General features: G+C 39.8%; 1 protein-coding gene across 1 annotated transcript; it reads right to left on the reverse strand.

The window, feature by feature from the left end:
• Positions 1–8,017: 8,017 nt before the first annotated feature.
• Positions 8,018–19,743, reverse strand: LOC125304846 (endoplasmic reticulum chaperone BiP-like). The gene is made up of 8 exons (XM_048259352.1): positions 19,601–19,743; positions 19,287–19,518; positions 19,032–19,166; positions 18,829–18,941; positions 18,355–18,745; positions 10,288–10,522; positions 9,190–9,378; positions 8,018–8,733 (listed from the first exon to the last, which is right to left on the reverse strand). Exons 1-8 carry the CDS (start codon positions 19,717–19,719, stop codon positions 8,018–8,020), a joined length of 2,130 nt encoding a protein of 709 aa, XP_048115309.1. The 5' UTR covers positions 19,720–19,743.
• Positions 19,744–23,725: the final 3,982 nt, after the last annotated feature.

The raw sequence follows: 23,725 nt of genomic DNA on the forward strand, positions 1-23,725 counted from the left end.
CACGTTTTTTGATATTGAATTTTGAAGGTTTTGTTTAAAAACCATGTGTGTTACCCTCAAACTTATTAACTATGATATGTACCATTTTAAAGGGCTAGTTCTCCTGATTACAATGGTGGGTATATCTTATCTCTGTCATGTAGCATGGCCACACAATAAGCCTTTTTGTCTCACAAGGGCATCAAGTATGAAAAACGGAATGTTTCGTGCGCCTGCAAAGGTCTAATAAATTTATCATAACTTTTTTGAACAAAAGGTGACACATTGATTCTGTTTTTATTACTGAGTAGAGGACAAAATTGTGAATCTCCCATACACTCTATGTTTTTCTCTATCTACAATAGAAATTGGGAGAAAAATTAGATTTATCTTGACAAACTGATATTTTCGTGTTTTTGGGGGTTGAATTTTAAAGATATTTTTTAAAAATTATGTATGTTCTCCTCAAACTTATTAATTATATTTTATACCATTTGAAAGGGCTATTTCTCCTGATTAGAGTGGTGGGTATATTGTATCTTTGTCATGTAGCATAATCATACAATAAGCCTTTTTGTGCCATAAGGCCATCGAGTATGAAAAAATGGAATGTTCGGCACAGTCTGCAAAGGGTTAAAGGAAGTAGAATTGAAATTCAATGAAATTCGATATATACATAATTTAAGGGTAGTGTTTAACAATGAAGTCTCACAGTATATAGCATTAAACACACAACTTGTAACTTAAAACAGTAACAAATTATAGAGAAAGGCACCTAACCCCTCACTGCTCCCCGAGCACCGCTGTTCTTGCAGGCAGCTCACTGCGCCGGGATTAGTGTGTGCTTCAACACACTGTGTGTTCACTTTGTGCTGAGTGTGTTTCACTCATTTACGGATTGGGATAAATGCAACCAAATTTCCCTCACGTGATCAAAAGAGTATATATACTTATACTTATATAAGTTACTGAGGCTATCTGCTAAGTTACTGAGGCTAAATGTGAGCTTGATTAGGATTTTTATGGGTGCTCTCCTTGCAAGCTTATGTTGCTATTAGACATGGTGGTGTTAGTGGCTGTCCCATAGACTGTATATATAGTGGGTGATGTTGTCTGGTGTAGCTGGGAAGGTCATCCTGTCAGTGAGCTGCAACAGGATCTGTGTGACCACTGTCACAGCTCTACTGACTGATGCCTTGTTTAGCCCAAGGCCATCCCCTAACACCTCCAAAAAGCTGCCAGTAGCGTAAAAACGCAGTGCGGCCAGAAGTTGGACTCTATGTGACTAGGCGAAGTTGCGCCTAGTGGCCCTCACCAGGTGTCGCTGGGTGAATGTCCCCAGCTCCTCAATTTTGGCCCTAGTAACAGGAAATGGCCCATGTGTTACTTTTAATAAATTATTTAATTGATTGGCAGTTGCAATTGGTGTCCACATCTGTGAGTTGCAATTAAAGGATAGTGATCAATATATTCTCACTGTATTGCAATTATCCTTCATTGATTTCACACACCTGCTCTAAAAACCAAGACATGACTTGAAATGTCTTGTCATAGTTGTCATATGTATGTAGTTCATAATGTCTCAGGACTGTGAATGATCATAATGAGCTATATGGAGGAGGCAAGAGCACAGCAGAGATGTTTAATAATTACAAGACTAACATCATCCATTCCTTAAACACTATGATGTTGTTTTCTGCAGGGGGCCATCTTCTGTTGTGCTACATGGCTTATTCTACTTCAAACAATATGCAATATCCTCATAGTTACATGTCTAGGTTTCAGAATCCAAGACTATTTAGTTGACATGCTTGTGTTATCATAGGGGGTTGATGGAATAAAGTAGGGCTTGAAATGTCAGTGCACTCAGGGAATATAGACATGCTTTTGAAAACAACAGTATAGACTTTGCTACTATCTCAGCAGCAGAAGGCAACAACATGAGCAACACCTACAGTAACACTGTGTGTGTATGTGTGTGTGTGTGTGTGTGTGTGTGTGTGTTTGTACAGCTGGCGCAGATCCTTCAACCATTTGAGCATTAAAACATTTGTGCTATGTGAACTGTCATTTTGTGGTTGATTCAACATACAACTTCATAACTACAATGGATGAATAGTAATGGTAGAAAAACATTGTATCTGTTCATTTAGAATATCATGAAATACTTGTGTGTGGTAACAGTATTCAGTTTTTCAGTGTCACAATGAAAACACATATAACTAGATGTACCGCATAGCGGTACAAAATATGACCGCCGCTCAGTCCTGTACATCCGTTCCGCGAAAATAAATCACATTTCAATTTGTCTCCATATTTTACTCCATCCCCCACTCTTGAAACTTTTGTGTATGCTTGTTTGGCATGCCTGAGTGTGTGTGTGCGGCTGCACAGAGAGTAGCCTACTGGTGCTGAAAAGGTGAATAGATTGTAGAATAGCCAAAGAAGATGTAGCATTGTTATAAAACCTTTAACATCTCTAAACAATCACAAGTAGGGCAGTTCATCACAGTTCATCCATTGCAACTGGATTGATGAAAGGTCACTTACACCTGTAGGCTACATTGTATTTGGGAAAAGCAAAAGGTATCAGCATAATGTTATTTATTTATAAACAAAAACATCTCTGTCAGTTCCGTGCCGTTTTCAACAGCTATCAAAAACAAAGGTCATTTTTGGATGGATGGATTTTTTGTGAATGTTTCTTCTTCTACATAAGATTTTAGTCATCTTTAGTTCGTGTAATACTTTATTGTCAATGCACAAATTAAGTAACAGTAGTCTGAAACGTTATTGTTAATGCACAAATTAAGTAACAGTAGTCTGAAACGAAATGCTGTTTTACATCTAGTGGTGCAAATATGTCCAAATGGGCCTTGATGAAATGCGTCGCTAGATGCTTCACATTTTAACGGGCCAAAGTTGAAGAGCTGTTGTCCGTTATTGTTCGTGCAAATATAGGCTGATTCATGTTCCATTGCATTGTGTAACTGAGGTCCATGGCTAGTCTGGCTTTCACCAGACCAACCTCAATCTTTTAAGAAATCAAAAAATAAATAGCGGGCAGATCAGGCTGGGTTCACCAAGCCTAGTCCATAGGCACCCAATATTGTTCACGCTCTGGCTATTCTAAATGCAAAAATGCATCAGGGAGTTATGACAAAACTGTAACTAACACTAGATCCTAATAGAAAGCTGTTAGCTTCCCTAAGCTACAAGTAGGCTTATAAGGTAGGCCTATTTACAACATAAATTGTCAATAGGCTATGCTGGCGACACAAATAAAATCACCTTTGGAAACCAATGGCTTACGCCTTACAGTATCAAGCGGACTTAAACTGCCATATCGTGGCGAAAAGTTGCAATAAAATTCACACAGCTCCATGAGTCAAGGAAAGCGCGAATGAAGTAGCCACTTCTAAATGGGACCCACTACACAGTAGCTTAAGGTGTGTTGCTAAAGCAGTCATAATGAAATGAAGGTGTCATTGTTTGGATACTTCACACACACGCGCTTTTAATTTCACAGACTACAACTACCAAGCTGGAATCAAAGCACATCGATTCCCCTCTCACACCCTGCACGCACTTAAAACAAATAAACAGGCGCTCAGTCTCACGATGTATAGGCAAAACTACGACGGAGTATTAGGGGCCACATGAAGGAAAAAATATTTTTGCCATGACAAGATTAAACTCAACATGTCGACTTTAAAGTCGCCATGTCAACATTAAACTTCGACATTTCGAGAATAAAGTTGAAATGTAATATCGACTTTTAATCTTGACGTATCGACTTTTAATGTCGCCATGTCGACATTAAACTCAACATTTCGAGAATAAAGTTGAAATATCATGTCGACTTTAATCTCGACGCGGTCGACATTAAACTCAACATTTTGAGAATAAAGTTAGTTTGGAGAGAGAACGACCGCCGACGATTGAAAGGGAGGACGAATGAAACAATGCAACAAGTGCAACAATGATTCAGAGTGTTCGAGTGCAACAATGATTAGACATAGGCCTATATCATGTGGACAAAACATAGAACATATTAACCTCACGCTTGCTCAGCCAAATACTTTGCTGTTAGGTCCTTATCTCGGAGTTACAGGCGATAAATGCGATGGTCAAAAGTAGCCTAAAGGTCATAGCGGTTTATTTATTTATTTATTGTAGGCCTATTATTAAAGTGTTGTTCTAAACATTTAGTTGTTGCATCTGAATGTTCAACTTCATGCTTATGCACTAGAGGCATACTAGGCGCTCTCCCCAATCCTAGATTTTCACGTTGCTTGTTTGTAATGGACGCAAAACAGCCCATTGCTGAATGTCTATGGAGGGATCTAATGAAGCTGTCCTCCGACCACCCCATGTAGGCTAGTAGCCTACTTGCACACATATGCACACAAAGTGCATAAATGAAGTGCATGCACACATATTCTCTCACGGGTTCAAAATAGTATATATGCTTAAGCTATAGGCCTACCTGCTTCTAGCCTCCTATAGGCTACGTATTGCAGGTGAGACATGGAAAAGCAGTTTTAGAAAAATGAGTTTTGCCATGTTATCCTATGGAGAGTGACGCCCGTGGGTCATCAAGGGCAGTTATTTGGATGTGCAGTAGCCTGAACCACGTAAAACAGAGTGAAATAACATTTTGTATAGAAACATTATATCATTGGATACATATATTTTTCTAGCTATTTAGCCTAAACGGCATAGTATTTCCATAACCGCGAGACAGCACTTCACGATGACGGCAATGATAGTTAACAGACAAGACGCAATCTATCTGAATATCTGCAATCTATCTGAAATAACACCTATTTGAAGCCCATTTTTCATGTAACATATTGTGTATTAGTGTAGGCTACATAGCTTAAACTGTGAGGCTATGTTTAAACAGTAGGGCCTATTGCGAGTTTAATGTCAGCATGTCGACACGTCGAGATTAAAGTAGAAATTGATATTTAAACTTTATTCTCGAAATGTCGAGTTTAATGTCGACATGGCGACTTTAAAGTCGACACGTCGAGATTAAAGTCGACATTAAATTTCAACTTTATTCTCGAAATGTCGAGTTTAATCTCGCCATGGCAAAAATATTTTTTCTCTTCATGTGTGGCCCTTATACTCCGTCGTACAAAACTGTATCAGACCGTTGTAACGTTGGTAAATCTTCCATTGCACAGAATGATTTTTGTAGCACATGCAACAAATGACAGTCGAAAGATACAATTACAGTGCTGCTATCAATTTGCTTGGTATAACCGCATTTATAGTTTTCTACAAATGCAATCAATCAAATTGGCCTCCATCACTCAACCAACGCTAACGGTAACATTACCTAGGTCCTTATTGATATTATAAGATTAACGTACCTGCAGTAAAAACCAAGCATGTCCGATAAACATCCTCAGATTTATTTCGGCTTCAAGAAGAAATGGGAATTACATTTCATTTGAACATCATCCTATCCTAATAAGTTCTCTGCGGTAAACTATAGTCCTTGTAGGAAGAAGCGTCCATTGTTATTCCAACCCACGTTTAACTTCCAACAAAATTACGTCTCACTGCAACGATGCGCCATCTAGTGGACAAACGACTACTTATCGCCAATACTGGAAATGCAGCCATGTATCGGCCGTTCTAATACCGATAGTATGTGGGTGCCTGTGTGTGTGTGCATGTGCATATGTGTGCACCGCCATCTACAGGCCAATGAGTGTACAGTCACTAAATGTACACATAATCTATTTTTTTTAAGACCCCCATGGATGAAATTCTCTTAAACTTGGCATACCCCAGAGAATGCCAGGTAAATCATACAAATACAATTTGGTGCAGTTCTGAACATCTTAACTGAAGATAGGGGCGATTAAAGCAGAATAATATTGCATTTTCATTTTTTACCGGGGGGGGGTAAAAACTGCTTTTTTTGCGGTTCGGGGGGCCCAGCACGGGGGGGGGGGGAGTGGACCCCGGGGACGAAACGAAATTTTTCCGTAAAAGTCTAGTGGGGCTACATACCCACCAAATTTCATGTGTCCCGGTGGTTCGGTGTCCCGGGTCTCGTTGACCAAAAATTCAGGAAGTAGATGACGGGACTTTGACAATCCCTATATGACCGCTTCGCTAGCGGCGGTCATAACAAGGGCAACATTGGAAAAATGCTGCATAAAGGCATGAAAAAAATCAATTGAAATGAAGGGCAATCATAAAGTAAAGTATTCATTTATATAGCGCTTTTAGCACAGAGTGAAACCCAAAGCGCTTACACAACAACATGTTGTTCAACATTGTTCATATTACATAGCCATATTTATTTGGCTCTTACTGTATAAGGCAACTGCTAAGACACTGCACATATTTATATTTCATTTATATTACTCTAAACCACCATCTGCAAACCAACTGTATACTACTGTCTACACTGCACTATATTTCTTGTCCTGTCTATGCACCACCTGTCTATACTTTATATATCACATTGCACTTTTCTGCCTTTTTGGCAAGACAGATGCAAACTGCATTTGGTTGTCTTAGTACTTGTGCTCTGCACAATGACAATAAAGTTGAATCTAATCTAACCATGGCAATTACATAATATACATTTATCCTAAGCCATTGATAATGTCCCTGCACATTTTCAGACAAATAACACACAAAAGCAGTAGGGACAACGCGACTCGAACCCATCACAAATTCCAGTGAATATCAGTGAACCATGTTCAGCCAAGAGCCGATCTCATCGAGCTACAACGGCTTGTAAATGCGATCAAGCAAAGAGGTATTCGTTATCAGTGTTAGTTTATTTGCCTTATTCATTGAAACAGTGCGTGACCTCTGTTCAATTGGCGTAGCTTATAGACAACTATGGTATCGTGTTGGAAGAGCACATATGAAAAGAAAACCCATATCACTGGACCACAGAACTAGGCTACCGTGGGCCTATAAGGTAGGTTAGTAAGCATATGAAGGGTTCAGATGCAAAAGCCTCTAAATGCCACCTATGTCAAAAATGAGATAAAGATGGTGAGGGGATGCTCTCCACACATAGTATACGCTAATCAAATAATTTAACTTCTAAACCCACTAAATACCACTCTCTTCCTGGTCTGAAATATCGATTTATAGGCAAAAACCTATAGGAGCCTGAATTTAAATGCTCATTTAAAAGAAAAGTGGTCAGATGGATTTAGAGGGTTTTGCATCTGAACTCTTCATATGGTCTCCAATCATTAGTTAAAACTAGGACTACAGAATCTAATCGATCATAGGATGATTGAGTCTATCCAAGATTCCAATATCATTGTGAAATGAACATTATCCAGGCCCGAACCTACGATTGCACGATCAGAAATGCAGATGTCTATCCTTTCACGCCACCCTGTCGCACAACAATTGTAAGTATTGGCCAGTATTTATATGTATTCGGTGTGTTTCAATAAATGTGTAACTTATTTGTTCACATTTCCTCGGTTGGCGATTTATGCTTCACTGATTAATTAGTAGGCTGTTGCTATATCCGTATACCTTTCTGTCACTAGCTTGACTCAAGGGGAGACGAGGGAGGGGCCTTCCTTTACTTGCGGAGTCCTATAAAACTGTTAAATTAAGCTAAATGCACTCTGTGCCTCTTCACATGTCTAATTAGTGGTGATGTGAACAAGCCTATACTCTGTCCTACACATTTTACCAGCCTGCAGCCCTTCATATGGGAGGCCATAGCGTTTACTGATGAATAGCTGGGTACTCTTCACCATCTCTCTCTGCCTCTTATACCCAACAGATTCCTAGGTCATCAGAGAGGGAAGGTTGCCAACCAGTAGGGTCTATCCAGTGGTCCACATGGTCCAGTAGTCAATGAGGAGATCTGGGCCTTTGCCTTCGAGAGAGCAGTGTGTTAAGGAGAGCAGTGTTAAAGAGAGCAGTGTGTTAAAGAGAGCAGTGTGTTAAGGAGAGCAGTGTTAAAGAGAGCAGTGTGTTAAAGAGAGCAGTGTGTTAAGGAGAGCAGAGGCCATGGGCAGCACATCTACAGCTCCTCCTTGTCTTGTTCATTCATTCCTACTTTCTCATTCTGCTCATCCTTTTCCTTCCTCTCTTCCTGCTCATTATTCTCCTCATTCTCTTCCCTCTCTTCTTGCTCATTATTGTTCTCCTTCTCTTCCCTCTCTTCCTTCTCTTGCCTCTCGTCCTTTTCTCCCCTTTTGTCCTGTACACCCTCACCCTCCTCTGGAGGAGGTATGCCTGCGTTGCTCATGATGGGCTGAACAACCTCCTCCAGCTCCTTCTTCTTGGCCTTGAATACTTCTGTGGCGGCCTCCGGGAAGAACTCCAACCAATCAATCATCTCCTCCACTGCCTTCTTGATGGTTTCTTTGTCAATAGCAGACAGCTTGCCGCACAGCTTGTATTTGTCTCTCACTTGGTTCTTCAGGGAGTAGACATAGCTCTCCAACTCATTGTAGGCATTGATGCGCTCCTTCAACCTCTTGTCTTCTTCCGCAAAGTGCTCAGCATCATTCACCATCTTCTTGATGTCCTCTGGGGTCAGACGGTTATGGTCGTTGGTGATGGTGATCTTGTTCTTATTGCCAGTTCCTCTGTCTTCAGCAGTTACTTGGAGGATACCGTTGACATCGATCTCAAAGATCACCTCAATATCTGGGACCCCATGGGGTGCTGGAGGAATGCCAGTCAGGTCAAAACTCCCCAGTAGATTGTTGTGCTTGGTCCTGTTGTGCTCACCTAAGGAAACAGCAAACAATTACATGCCATTTCACTATCCCTGTCTTGGATATATTTTGCAGCCACTTTCACCAGACAGAAAGTAATTCAAATAGTCTGGTAATACCCATACGAACTTTCAGCAATTTTGGGATTTGCTCTTTAGGTCCATCAATGTCCCAAAAACACGGGGACACAAATGCAATCCCTAATCCAACATGGATGTGTATTTCTTTGGAATTGAGTAAACAACTGCATTTAAAACCTTCATTTACACGATTGCTACACTTTTGAAATTATTTAGTAAGAGTTTAATGTACCAGTTTAAGTTCAATTTTACTGCTAGTTATGCCTCTGGTGGAAGTCGCAAGTCAAGCAACCTTTTCCAGACCCACTCCCAACTGTACAATTGTGAAGGTCTGGGTGTTCCCAGGCTATAATTCAAAAGTAGTAAATGAAAAAAAAAATTAACCCTACCTTCAAAAACCTTGATATTGACAACTGTTTGGTTATCAGATACTGTGGTGAACGTCTTCCTCCTAATGACTGGCACCAGGGTGTTCCTGGGGATTAGCTTGGTCATCACTCCTTCCACATTCTTCTCTGTATCGTCAGTCTCAACACCAAGAGTCATGGGACACACATCCAGAAGGATGGGCATATCTCCTGTTGAAGCAATAAAATAGGTCAGTTCACAGTAGCTTTAAATAGTTACTGCTTAAATATACAGTCTGTGATGTGATTCTGGCAGAAGAGTTTTGACATTTGACCTCAATAGCCAATCAAATAACATTACTCCCATTTGTGTTCTCAAAGTAACATGTTGATTGTAATTAGTTTGTTGCCACAGCTTGAAGCTTGGTGCTTTGATGTTGCAGTCAAGCTGCAGGTTTCCTCTGGAGATCCAGTTCCAGATCCGGTGGGGTGACAGCTCTCTACCTTTGCTACAATGGAAACTGGTTAATTCACAAAACACATTTTTTTTCAGTTTTTCAATTGGGGTGACAGCTCTCTCCCTTTGCTACAATGGAAACTGGTTAATTCACAAAACACATTTTTTTCAGTTTTTCAATTGGATGGTGGGAGGCCATAACTCAAAATTCTGTACCTTGAGAACAATGTAAGATATGATTTTGATCAGGATATCATTTTAAAGTATATTTGTCAGGCTTTTCATCTGTATTTGGGAAGGACAATGAAGTATGACAGGAAGCAAGTGGGAGAGAGAGATGGGGTAGGATCGGGAAATGACCACAGATGGGATTCGAACATGGCTCCCCGTGGGCACTTGGACCCAAACATGGTATGGATGCTGTAGCTAGTTGCACAACAGCGCCCCCAACCAGGATATCATTTTCAAGCTCAATTTCAAATTTTGTATCACTGTGACTTATTTTGCCAGATTTAGTCAAATATAAAAATGTGTTGGATTTCCCATTTCAGCTCCAGGAGCAAGAGTGAACAAACAGAAGATTGTTTAGAGCAATTCACTAAAGTGTCTCATACAATCCCAGAATGCTCCACTAATTGATGGGATGTGTTGAGGGTTGGAGTTATCCATAATATGCGTTATACCATAAGCTTCTCCAGAGAGCACGCCAGCCTGCACAGCAGCTCCGTAGGCCACAGCTTCCTCAGGGTTGATGCCTCTGGAGGGATCCTTTCCATTGAAGAACTCCTTCACCAGCTGCTGGATCTTGGGAATATGAGTGGAGCCACCGACCAGCACAATCTCATCAACGTCAGATTTTATCATGTCAGCATCTTCCAGAGCTTTCTGCACAGGCTTCAGGATAGACCTGAAGAGATCCTGCAAAGAGCAAGGAGCACAAAATCAAACAGCATGTTGCTATTTTGACGACGAGTGAGCACATTAGTAGGAATCTGCTTGCACGCCAGATTGTATACAGCATGTATAAGTATACTCTTTTGATCCCGTGAGGGAAATTTGGTCTCTGCATTTAACCCAATCCGTGAATTAGTGAAACACACTCAGCACACAGTAAACACACAGTGAGGTGAAGCACAAACTCATCCCGACGCAGTGAGCTGCCTGCTACAGCGGCGGTTGGGGAGCAGTAAGGGGTTAGGTGCCTTGCTCAAGGGCACTTCAGCCGTTCCTACTGGTCGGGGTTCAAACCGGCAACCCTCCGGTTACAAGCCCCTTAGCAGGATTCTACTAAAGCTTGCTTTGCTAAAACAAAGCCTGTGTGTGATAAGTAGAGTATAGCCTACACGCACCTGCACACACCTAGTATTTGAACTCGTAGGCAAGGACAAAACAAAGTCTTGCACTTAGTTATTTACTTTCACTATTGACTGAAAGGGTTACAATTGAATCATCCAGGCAGACCTGTTGCCTGGGACTTGTTGCTAAGGTCTCGCCAATTGTTACAATTTGTGACAGTACACCTTCAAAATAGCTTACATAGGATTACATGTGACTTTGTCATTGGCATTGGATACATGTGGCGTTATCATTTTCAGTGGCATTAAAGGTGCACTATGCAGGTTTAGGAATTTTTGGAAACTGTAAAGCACCCTGTGGTGTTCCCTGTGGCGTTATCATTTTCAGTGGCATTAAAGGTGCACTATACAGGTTTAAGAATTTTTGGAAACTGTAGAGGTCCCTCTAGAGTCGCAATATATTTATATTTTACTCTGCTGGTGTAAATAGCAAACTTCTCGTGACTTATTTGCCTGTACACAATGAAAATGCTTTTGTTGTGGAGGTGAAGGATTACCAACAGGCAAAACCTATCTCCAAAGAGCTATATCAACTGACAAGGTAATGTTTCACACAATTTCCGTGAGATTTGTCAGGCCGCCGTTCTTAAAATACACAAACTCAGCTAGCTGGTAGCTAGCTAGCCAGCTAACTAAAATGTTTAAATTATTCAAATTTCCCTCGGGATGACTGAAGTATTTATCTATCTATCTATCTATCTATCTATCTATCTATATATCTATCTATATCTATCTATTTGTACACACCATGGAAACTAGATGGTATTGATGATGGTAGTTGTGAATAGCAGCAACCAAAGTCTGAAGGCTAGCAGCAACCATCACAGAGGCTAGCTAGTGTTTTTTACTATCATTGATGCCAATGCTTCTTACAGCTTCTACTGTGTAACGTAGGTAGCGGTAGCTTTTTCAGTGACACCTCTGTTCAGGGGAATATTGCAACTAGTGTCGCGACCACCACGCGCGAGTATAAAATGGTTACGGCGCTCCCGTGACGTCACATTGTCGTGCTACAGGTCGGGAATGGCGAGTATGTAGAAGCCTTAAGTGTGTGTGTGTGTGTGTGTGGGGGGGCTAATGGTGTGTGTGTGTGTGTGTGTGTGTTTTTGTTGTCACATGTTCAAGCGTGTGTTTGTGTGATAGTTTATGTGTGCGTGTGGTGAGTTAGTCTTGACTTTTCTTTTAGCAGAAAGTACATTTCAACATCCACATTTCAATTCCTCTACATCCTCTATCAGCAACTCTTTGCTCAACACCACGATCTGGAGGCCGATGGGTGACTAAGTGTACACAAACAAATGTATTTGCATATTCATTTTTTACAGGGGGATGCAACATCACAAATGAGTGGTTATGGGCCAGGTGGATGCGGGCCCTTGAAACCAACATGCCACACAACTGTTGTAATCTTTGGTGCAGTGGTTTAGGTAGTTATTTAGACTGTCACTTGACCACACTTTAAAGACAGATTTTAATTCCAAGACGCTTGCTGAGTTCTGGATTTCAGTCGAGAGGGAATATCCACAGCTATTCAAGGCCGCGATGGACGTACTGACGCCGTTTGGCTCCACATACCTGTGCGAAAAGACTTTCTCTGCACTGACATATATTAGAAACAAATACAGATCGCGTCTAAATGTGAAGGATGATCTGTGGCCGTCTCCACAATTAAACCAAGAATGGACTTGCTGTGTTCCGCGCATAGCGCGCATCCATCTCATTAACGCTGAAACATAGTTGCCAAAATGTAAATTTGCGCAGCAACAATATACATATGTTTACAACAGTTTGTGGATATTACCCTGATTGAGATATTCTTCTGTTAAAATGGAAATTAAAGTAGTGTAATGTTTCAATGGTTTGCACGACAGCAATAATGTGCACTCATGTTACATGGATATTATTTTTTGACTAAGGTATTCTGCTTTTATCATATAGTAAATTTCTATATGTAAAATCATAACAGGCTGCTCTGTTTTTTTGTGTTGTCGTTAAGCCCATGTTTGGACAAGCCTAGTGCGTATGGCCGGTGCGCACATTTTATTTTATTTTTTCACATCCAGGGATAGTGGGGGTTGCCAGTCTCTGGCACGGTTATTTTGGGGGTCGCGGGTTGAAAAGTTTGGGAACCCCTGCTCTAAGTGATTCTGCATGTGCATTTCAAAACATTGCGTGGAATGATACAAACAGCTGCTTTACTGCTTTGCCGCTTTGTTTGTGACTAGGTCTTAGTGAGTTAGGAATCCTCTTGACTACTTCTAAGCTGTCCTAGACTTAGTTGTTACTTTTTACACTTTGTGAATTACTCTTAAGCAAATCATTATCACTCTTCATCATCAGACAATACCGGAGGTAACTACAAGCAGGGCTAGAAATTAACACCCACCAAGCGCCAATGGCAAGTACATTTTTGTGTTGCCGGCTGAATTATGGCAGGTAGCCTACTGCGCTACTTTTCCCGTGTGGAAAACGGCTGCTTATCAACTGCGAGAATAGGCTACTTCAGTCTGTCACATTAAATTGGCTTGCCATATCAACTCCGCTCTTCATCGGTGTTCGCCCAATGTAGACATGGTCAGGATTTATTTTCTGATAGGTTATTTTCTCAAACGAGAAAATGAAACCTCACGACTCTTAAAGTTATTTGGTCACCCTTTCATGGATCTGCTGAAAAAACAGATCGCCAAACAAATAGAACTTGAAAGTTCCAGATGTAGCATAGAAACGTAGCCTATTACTTGGTTACTTTCACCTTTAATGAAGGTGAACAAACTACTCACAGGCGTGATTCAGAGATCAAAATCCGTTGCCACTATCATATTTTTGTAGTGGTCATTGTAGCAAAGATTCTTGATAACTGACCAAGATAGAGCAACGTAATTCATTCGCTCCGCTTCAACACTGTCTGATTATAGGCTACAAAATTATTGGACCTCCAAACATTGGGAAGGTCCATTCATTTGAATGGAACTTGCAGCAGAATTTCCTCTTGCTTCTGACTATGTGCAGGTGAACTAGTGTGACACGTGGAAAATACCAAATAAAGCAGTGCTTTATTTGAAACACTTGTTTTTGACTCATGTCATGTTCCTAATGGTCTCTCGATGTAGAGTAACTATACTAAATATTTAGGGTCGAAACCTATTGGTGTGTCTCGTAGGCCTACTCTTACTCAAAAGTGACAAGGGGAAATAGGAAGCAAACTCTGGTCTCCCCATGTTACCATTGAGCCATCATACAGACACTATTTGGCTGTTTTGAAATTCGTGAAGGTGGGGTATACATTTTTTTGACACTTAGACATTTCATAGGCACAAATAATTACAAATGTAGCTGCAAACAGCAATGAGGGGGCCAAGCAGTTGAGCAGGAGTTGGGATTGGATTGGCTAGGATAGGATAGGATAGGATTGGACTGGACTGGACTGGATTGGATTTGATTGGACTGGACTGAATTCAATTGGATTGCATTGGAATTGGGTCTGAGTCCATGTACAAAGTTTGGTTTCTGTACGTAAACGCCTTGCTGAGATATGAGCCTACTTCCTGTGATTATAGTTTGGATTGGACTGCATTGAACTGGATTGGATTGGATTGGATAGGAATGGATTGGATTTGGATTGTGGTTGCTGAGATATGAGCCTACTTCCTGTGATAATAGATTAGATTGGATTGGACTGGATTGGATTGGAATCGGGTGTTCAGTCCATGTACAAAGTTTGGTTTCTATACCTAAAAATGCATTGCTGAGACATGAGCCTACTTCCTATGATTGTAGCACCCCCCTAGTGGTCAAAAGACACCAAATGTATTGTGTGCCCTCATGATGGGGTCTCAAGTCCATGTTTCAAGTTTAGTTTCAATCGATGAAAGTGTTAATAATTCTAGCTCCCCTTGTGGTCAAAGCACACCAAATTTATTTTGCATCCTCGGGTTGTGGTACGAAGTCCACATACCAAGTTTGGTTTCAATAGGTGAAAGGGATGCTAATCATAGTGCCCCTAGTGGTCAAAGGTCACCAAAATGTATTGTGCGTCCTCAGAATGGGGTCCTGAGTCCATATACCAAGATTGGTTTTGATATGTGAAAGTGTTGCTGAGATATGAGCTAACTTCCTTTGATTATAACGCCCCCTAGTGGTCAAAAGACTCCAAGTTTATTGTGCGTCCTCAGGATGGGTTCCCAAGTCCATGTACCAAGTTTTATTTTTGATACGTGTAAGCGTTGCTGAGATATGAGCCTACTTCCTACTTTGTAATTATAATGCCCCCATAGTGGTAAAAGGTCACCAAATTTATTGAGAAATTTATTCATACTCCTCCTAATTGGGCTCTGAGTCCATGTACCAAGTTTAGTTTTGATTAGGGCTGTCAATCGATTAAAACATTTAATCGAATTAATTACATACTCTGTGATTAATTAATCTAAATTAATCGCATATATAATTTTTGCTGTGAAAGTATTTTAAATATTTAAATTCAAATACATCATTGAATAATCAGTATTTGTGACATTAAAGTTCAAAAACTCTTTTATTATTATTTTCACTGTTCAAATAATGGCCATAATAATCTATGATATGACCTAATATGCTGAGGAAATAAATTCAAAAGTACTTCGGGAAGAAGTTTTTTTTACATACAAGGCAATTCAGGCCACAGATATAACCTAGGGGACACAATGAAAATAAATGAACACTTCCCTCAATGTCAACACTATTGACACTTTAGAGTTTACGAACTCCAGTGATATGCAAATTCCTTGCTGCAGACATTGCAGAGGACTTTATTTTAATCAATACTTTATTTTTATCAACACAATCAGGCCATTTTTTAAAAGTAAATGTTCCAATCAATGATCTACTGTAGAGAGCACATTTTCTTCTCTCCCCTTCATTTTACAGTCTAATGGTTACTGACTAGAACGGCTCGGGGTCAAAGGTCATACGGAATCGATTAATCTGCACTATTTTTTTTATTCAGTTATTTTTTCTCAAATTAATTAATCGAAATTAATCAGTTATTTTGACAGCCCTAGTTTTGATAGGTGAAAGCCTTGCCGAGATATGAGTTAATTTCCTGTTTGGCGGCTTAGCCTCCAAATTCGATTGGTCGTGACGGGCAAACGCTTTTGAATATCAATCTGAAACAAATAACTTTTATGAGGCATGGTCTGAAGATAATCTGTGCCAAGTTTCGTGAAAATTGGATGAAATTTGTGACCTGTGAAAACTTTTAAGGCGAGACACTACAGGTGAATAGGGTAAAAATTTTAACAAGCAGATATCACTATGAAACTTCCCCAGTTGATTACTTACATTAATATGAGAATAAAATGTATTACAAGTTTGCTGTAATTTAATGTTTACATATGCAAATTAGGCATTATCTAATTAAATATGCGCTAATTTGCATACATTTTAAGGCACGAAACCTGAGCATTGGATACAGCCAAGTTCAAAATTATGTTTTCATTGTGTTCAGATATTAGATGGGAAAACATTTACAGAGGGATTTATGAATATCTACTTTTGTTATCCTGTAAATCAGAAAATTATGTCACTAGCCCTAAAAATCGCTTTTTCCATGTTTTTAGGCATAAAATGTCATGTAAGTCAGGCTAGGAATAATATATCAACAAACCCCTCTGTAGAAATCTTCGACATATAGTTAGGCATAAGTCTAGAAAGTTTGGTGTATGTACGTGCTTCTGAAGTGGAGTTTTTGAGCTCAGAGTGCGAGTGGAAACTCATTTTGAGAAAACAGCCTTGAAAGACAGCCAATGAGATTCCGTTCTCAGCCTAGACTCGCCTTTGAACTTTCGCGATTGGTTACTGATACAAAGGAAGTGTCCATATATGGATCACATAGCGTGATACAGGAAAAACAGAGCTTTCCAACGGTAGTACACATGTTATGTTTTGGACCATGGTCGCGGGAGTGCATGCAAGGTTAGAATGTTAACTTTTGCTGAATTTAGGAGAAATATACAGGCGCGAGTAGACACAATATAATGAAATAAACACCTAAATGTGTAAATCGGACTTTTTTGTTGTAGTAGTGTGATAGAATACATGCTAAGGTAACATACTAGCTCAAAATCTCGAAATTGACCAGTGCATGAAAAAACGATGTTTTCACCTGCCGTGTCTTGCCTTAAGTGTTTTTGATGAAATCCAATATGGTGGCCGAATCAATTATGTTGATGTCACAAATTGGCATGTGTCGGCCTTAAGACCTCCCAAAGTATTAACAGACACCACTAGTAAGTTTTAATTCCATACACATCGACCGTTATAGGCAAAAACGTAATTTTGCTAATTATAGCGCCACCTATTAATTCTAAGGTCACCAATTTTTTGAGCCTCTTCCTAATTGGGTCCTGTACCTATGTACTAAGTTTGGTGTTGACTTGCGGAGATATGAGTTCACTTCCTGTTTGGCGGCTTCGTCTAAAGATCATCTGCGCCAAGTTTCGTGAAAATCGGATGAACTTTGTGACCTGTGAAAACTTATAAGTGTTTTTGATTCGTGGGGTGCGTTGAGTTTGGCCATATCCAAGGATTCCAACTATATATTGATGTTCAAAATCAGACATACGGTTCAAAAGTTACAGTAAGTGCATGGATGCAACAGCAACTTTGACCCATTGGTGGTGCTAGACTACCTGTGGTTCAGACTTGAAATTTGGTGAAATGGATCAAGGGACTGTCCTGAATCAATGTGCCAATCAACTTTTTACTGTATGGTTCTATGGGCTGCCATAGACTTCCATTAGAGAAGAATAATAATAGGAAAAGGTACAAACACAATGGGTGCCTTCTCAGCTTCGCTGCTTGGCCCCCAATAAGAAGAAAAGGTAGAATCACTAATGGTGCCTTACAACTTCGCTGCTTGGCCCGGCCCCCAAATATTGGTCCACTGAAATAAACTGTTATTTGCTCACAATAGGTTTGGATTTTTGCTGATGACAATGACAGTGCACGCATTAGTCACTTGTGGTTTAAATTAGAAAAATGTTGACACAAGCAGACTATAGCAGAGAATTTCAAGGGGGTGGGGTATTACACATTGCCACCATTTCCACTAATGATATCTGTCACTGTATCATCAACAATGTTGTTGGAACCATAGATATTAGAAAGCTAGATACCGCATTGCCGTCAAAATAGATGCCCGATAAGTGCCCAAAAAGTGTTACAATATGGCCGCCAAGTGGATGGACTTGCCTAAAAGGAGTTTGGTCAATTTCATGTAAAATTAATTAATCAATTCAATTTCACTTTTCAATTCAATTTGTTTACTAAAACGGCACCATATGTTTGCATGTAAAATAATGTAGTCAATGTGTTTGCAAAGTACAACAATACAATGACACTATGTTAACTTTCTCTTACCATGTTCAGATTCTCAAACTTGGTACGGGTCAGAGTCTCGGAGAAGTCATCACCCTCAGAGAAAGACTCAATCTCAATACGAGTTTGATAGTCTACAGACAGAATTCTCTTGGCCCTCTCGACCTCCCAACGCAACTTCTGAACAGCACGGTTGTCTTTGTGCACATCCTTGCCAGTCTTCTTCTTGTACAGGTTGATGAAATACATCATGACACGCTGGTTAAAGTCTTCACCTCCCAAGTGGGTGTCTCCATGTGTGGCTATAACCTCAAGTTCCCTGCCGTAACTATCCAGGAGCGACACATCAAGGGAACCACCACCAAGGTCAATCACCAAGATAATTTTGTCACCACCCTTCTTGTTTAAACCATATGCAATAGCAGCAGCCGTTCTGAGGGTTAAAACATTGAAATTACATGTGCAGTTGAATTTGACATTAATGCAGATCCAGCTCCTCTCGGCTGCTATACTTACGGCTCATTAATGATCCTCATCACATTCAGGCCTGCGATGGTTCCAGCATCCTTGGTGGCCTGACGCTGGGCATCATTAAAGTAAGCAGGAACAGTGACCACGGCATAGGTGACCTACAAAAGACAAATAAAGCATAAGCAGATAGATGCTCTTTAAAATATATTGATTTAATCAGTAATGTTTTGGTAGTGGTAGTTCACTACCATCTTTCCCAGGTATGCCTCAGCGGTTTGCTTCATCTTAGAGAGAACCATGGCAGAGATCTCTTCTGGTGTAAAGATCCTTGTCTGGCTATGAACATTAAGAGCAATGTGGGGTTTGCTCTTCTTCTCAAACACCTGTAAGAATGATTATATGTGGTGAGATTCACAATATTGTCATAACATAAATGAGATTTAAAGGTTATGCAATAATAAGACATTTTAGACATGCAACCATACAGACAGCTGACAGCTCACCTTAAAGGGCAGATATTTTATGTCCTGCTGTACAGAGGAGTCATTCCAATGGCGACCAATGAATCTTTTAGCATTGAAAACCGTGTTCTCAGGGTTAGAGATCAGCTGGTTCTTAGCAGCATCACCAATAAGACGCTCTCCCTTAGCGGTGAAGGCCACATAGGAAGGTGTGATTCTGTTACCTTGGTTATTGGCGATAATCTCCACACGGCCATTTTGAAAGACTCCGACACTGAAACAAAGTGGGGAAAAGGTGAGCTGGATTGGCTTTATGGATATAAGTCTTGAGTCTCTAAACGATGAACAGTTTTTACCAGGAGTAGGTGGTTCCCAGATCAATTCCCACTGCTGTTATGTGGGAACTCTCACTTTCTACAAATATTGCACGAATGACCATAACCAAGACCAGAAAGCAAATTCTCATCAGCCCCATGGTTCAGTATCTGTATTTGCTTGACAACTCTGTGAGAGAAAGATCATTGGTTTTAGGTTATGCAATGACATATCAAACTTGCTGAGAAAACTATATGTCTTCCCTTCCCTTTACTGAGATTAAATAATTTGTGACTTCCCCTCAAAGTCTATCCCGGTGTTTAAAAGAAATAAAAACATACTGGTGATTATTAATGTGCTCCAAATCAGTTGGGGTGTGTGTGTGTATGTGTGTGTGTGTGTGTGTGTGTGTGTGTGTGTGTTTCAACATTTTATACATTCATATTTCTCAAAATGTCCTAAATACATAGCAAGTACATACTGTATATGTCATGGAAAATATTGTATATTGAAGCTCATATTGTTGCTCATGTTAGTCTGTTTGGCTTGATTTGACACGGTCTGTTCTTCTGGTATCTCAGTGACTGGAGTCATTCAGATACTTTGAGATTTTCCTGTTTTACTCGTTTGCCTCTCGGTGGTCTGCATTCCCGTGTCTGATTTGTTGTGTTCTGTATCATGGACTTGGGCTTAGGCTACACCTTAAACTAGTCTGCCTGTGTGCTGCTGCTGTTTTTATTTATTATTACCTCTGCCATGAGTTTATGTTTTTTTTAACATATGTTTTATGTCCGTTTGTTGGTTAGTTGGTTTGTTTGTCGGCAGGAAAACTGTTGGTTTGATTCTTGTAAAACTTTGTAAGTTGTAGAACCAGCCAAGAAATAACCAAATACAATTGGAGCAAATATGATTCACAAGGTACCCGACCCATGTACTTTTGCTTTCGATAACATTTAAAGATGGGGGAGGTGCAAAAACTTACTTTCACTTCTGTATATTTAATGTGTCCTTGTGTCCATGGCTATCCACCAAGTTTTATAAAAATGGCAAGAGCAATATGCTTCTTTGACATTCATTCTAGTTTTCACTAGAATTCTCTGTTGGATTTTGCCTTTTCGATTTTTTGCCTTTCGTCTATGTGTGTTTGGAATAAACTTTCCGAACTTTAATTGTGTTGTTATTTTACCATAATATTTAGTCTCCCAACGATTCCCATATATAGTTAAATAGCATTTGTGATGCAGAGGTGTAGGGGTTCGGTCCATTACATTTAGACAAACTATTTTAGATGGATATTATTTGTATTTATTTATAATAAAATAAATATAAAATAAAGTAAATAATTATAAGTAAATAAAGTAAATTATAATTAAATGGTAAAATATCAACAGGTAGTTTAATATTTCAAAAAGACCTATCAATCCAACTCTGGGAGTTTCCTGTTGGTTACTGTCTCTCACTGTCTCTTACTAGCAAATCATCACTCATTAGGCCTACTGTACATCTCATTATTTTTTCACAGAATCATCAGCAGTTTCACAATACTGACCACATCCTACTCATCCTTTTCCACAGACACCACATTATCAGATTTCTATAGCAGTTTCAATCATTTTTCCTGCTTTTCCCTGCTATGCATATAGCCTAGTCTAAATCTATATGTGTTAGACTAGTCTAAGTTCATAACAAAGAAAGGCCTCATGGGTAGCTTAAGTAGTTTTAAGGTAAGTTAATCTTTGTCTTTTTCAACCATAAAATGTTTGTGGGCATTAACTTTCATCCCCAAGATGGTAATCATTCATTTAACAAAGCAATGGTTCAGTACTATAGTAGTCTACTTACCGGGATAGGCCATGTTGTTTGACAGTCAAATTCAAAATGGATTCCACCCACAACACTGTTACGCTGGTATGCTGGCCTGGTATATGCTAATACATGTCACCGCTGTGGGGTGGAGTCTGTGATCTGTATCAGTGTGGCACAGCAAGTGTGTTAAATTGCTGAAATATTTTAAATTAATTCATATCTCTCAAGAGGTAATTCAACAGAGTAACACATCTGTCACCAGCATGTCACAATTGCCAGACCACAGACCACCACCAATTCCGTCCACTGATATATAAGGATTTTCTAAAGATACAATATATATATATATATATATATATATATATATATATAGCTTGAGAAAGAAGGGGGTAAACGTGCAGTCTGTGTAAGTGCAGTGTGGCAAGACCATGTAATGAGTTTAGAGTGTTTTATTTGTATTCAGGGTGGATGGCTTGAGGAAAGAAACTCCTCCTCTGTCGTTGAACTGGCACCACTGTGCTATATCCTCTACCTGATTCAGGTAGGCCTGTTCGTTGTTGTTGCTGATCAGGCCCAACACCACTGTGTCAAATGCTGGCTCTGCAGTCATGCGTGTAGAAGTTGTACAGCAGAGGACTCAAAACACATCCTTGAGGGCACCTGTGCTGATGGTTAATGTACCAGATGTCAGATCATTCACACTGACCACCTATGATCGGTTGGTGAGAAAGCTGAATATCCATTTGCACAGTGAGGTGTTTTAATCCAAGAGTCCTTATCTTTGTAACCAGATATGGTGTTGAATGCTGAACTATTAACGTTTTTCATGTGACGTATTCTAGGTTCTATAGCTTTGTGTACATCCAGCTGGTAGGCAAGGGACAAGTTGAACCCATTGAACATCGTTGTCTGCAGCTGCCTCTCAGTAGGCTACATCTCTGTATTTCAGCAATGTCAACATTTCAGGCATCAATAAAGGTGATGATGAAACGTTATCCCATTGTTCAATATTTGATAGCCTGTCACAGGAACGTTGTTTCGCTAAAATCGCCTGATTTGGTGCATTGATCTGTATCGAGAACCTGCATGTAGCCTAATGGTAGCCTAACTTTTTTCTCTGTTCAAAATTCGGGTTTACACGAAGACGATAGCCTTTCTTAGAAGCTGTGAAATTTGACCAGAAAGGAACATGTCTTCCTTCTGAAAGCTGACACAAAATCAAACAATATTTGATCATTTAACTTCAACTGAACAGCTTACAGGTTTTGGTAGGCAGTAGACTTTAAAACGGTAGCCTAGAAGCTACTGGTATAGCCAGCGTCCTGTCAGCATCATAACATTAATGGCGTTAGTCATGAATCCTGTAACATATTATATCATATAACAGCGATGGCTTATTCCAAGACGATCTGCATGGATAAAAAACCACCCAGAAAAACTCAGAATGCGAGTGATAAAGTTCATTAATTGTGTGAAACTTTTTATTAGTTATCCATTGCAGCATCGCCTATATTAGGCCGTTATGCTAGCTCAGCCTTTAAATATGTTGTTATTTTGGTCATGTGGACTTGATTAAACGGGTAAAGATAATTCATAAACTGCTTATTTCTTACATGACTGAAGCAGTAGCCTAGGTTCAACAGTGGTGTTTGAGGTTGCTGTGTTAAGTTGTTGTGTGTGATCACTAAACTATTAGGATCAAATCAGTTTATTTTGACATACGGAAGTGACCTGTAACGTTAGCCTGTAGCACAAAAGCCTATTCTGTTTTCATTTATTAGCATTTGTTGTGATTATATAATCAAATGACACACATGATAACTTGAAATAGAAGGACAGAAGATAGGTGATTGATGTCCACAAGCACGTTATTTCACGAGACAAATTAGAACAAACTGTTCCGTAAAATAATCTTGCCATGTTTAAAATGCTGCACTTTTTCCCTTCATAGCCTGTCTCTGGCAATTCATTTTTGGATGACTGTAGATAGTTGTATTTTAGCCTACGTCTTAGAGACAGTAGGCTACACCATTAGGCTATCTTGAGAATAAAAGACTTCACAGCTGCTAACGATCATCCTCCACAACCACGAGGATAGGTAGGCTAAACGGTCGTTCGTCAGCCTTTTTGCTTCTTATTGTAAAACCAACTGTTAGGCCTACACAAGTGGTCGGCATCCCGTCAATATTTGATATTAAAATTTCAATTTTGAAGCTATTTGTAACTATGTGTAGCCTATGCAACCCGACTGTTGTAGGCTTGCCTACCACTCTCTGCAGTGCCTTGCCTACCATTCTTGCCTACCACTCTAGTTGTAAACAAACGGTCACATGACATTATGACGTAGGTGCAAAACCTTA

This window comes from Alosa alosa, chromosome 12 (assembly GCF_017589495.1).
Source record: "Alosa alosa isolate M-15738 ecotype Scorff River chromosome 12, AALO_Geno_1.1, whole genome shotgun sequence".
NCBI classification, from domain to species: domain Eukaryota; kingdom Metazoa; phylum Chordata; class Actinopteri; order Clupeiformes; family Clupeidae; genus Alosa; species Alosa alosa.

Bases quoted from the DNA above. Each gene is read 5' to 3' on its own strand.
- LOC125304846 (XM_048259352.1), bottom strand. From the start codon at position 19,719: ATGGGGCTGATGAGAATTTGCTTTCTGGTCTTGGTTATGGTCATTCGT. The intron at 9,379-10,287 runs GTATAACGCATA...TTGCTTCAACAG, and splicing joins GCTCTCTGGAGAAGCTTATG to GAGATATGCCCATCCTTCTG. The intron at 8,734-9,189 runs GTAGGGTTAATT...CTGTTTCCTTAG, and splicing joins CAATATCAAGGTTTTTGAAG to GTGAGCACAACAGGACCAAG.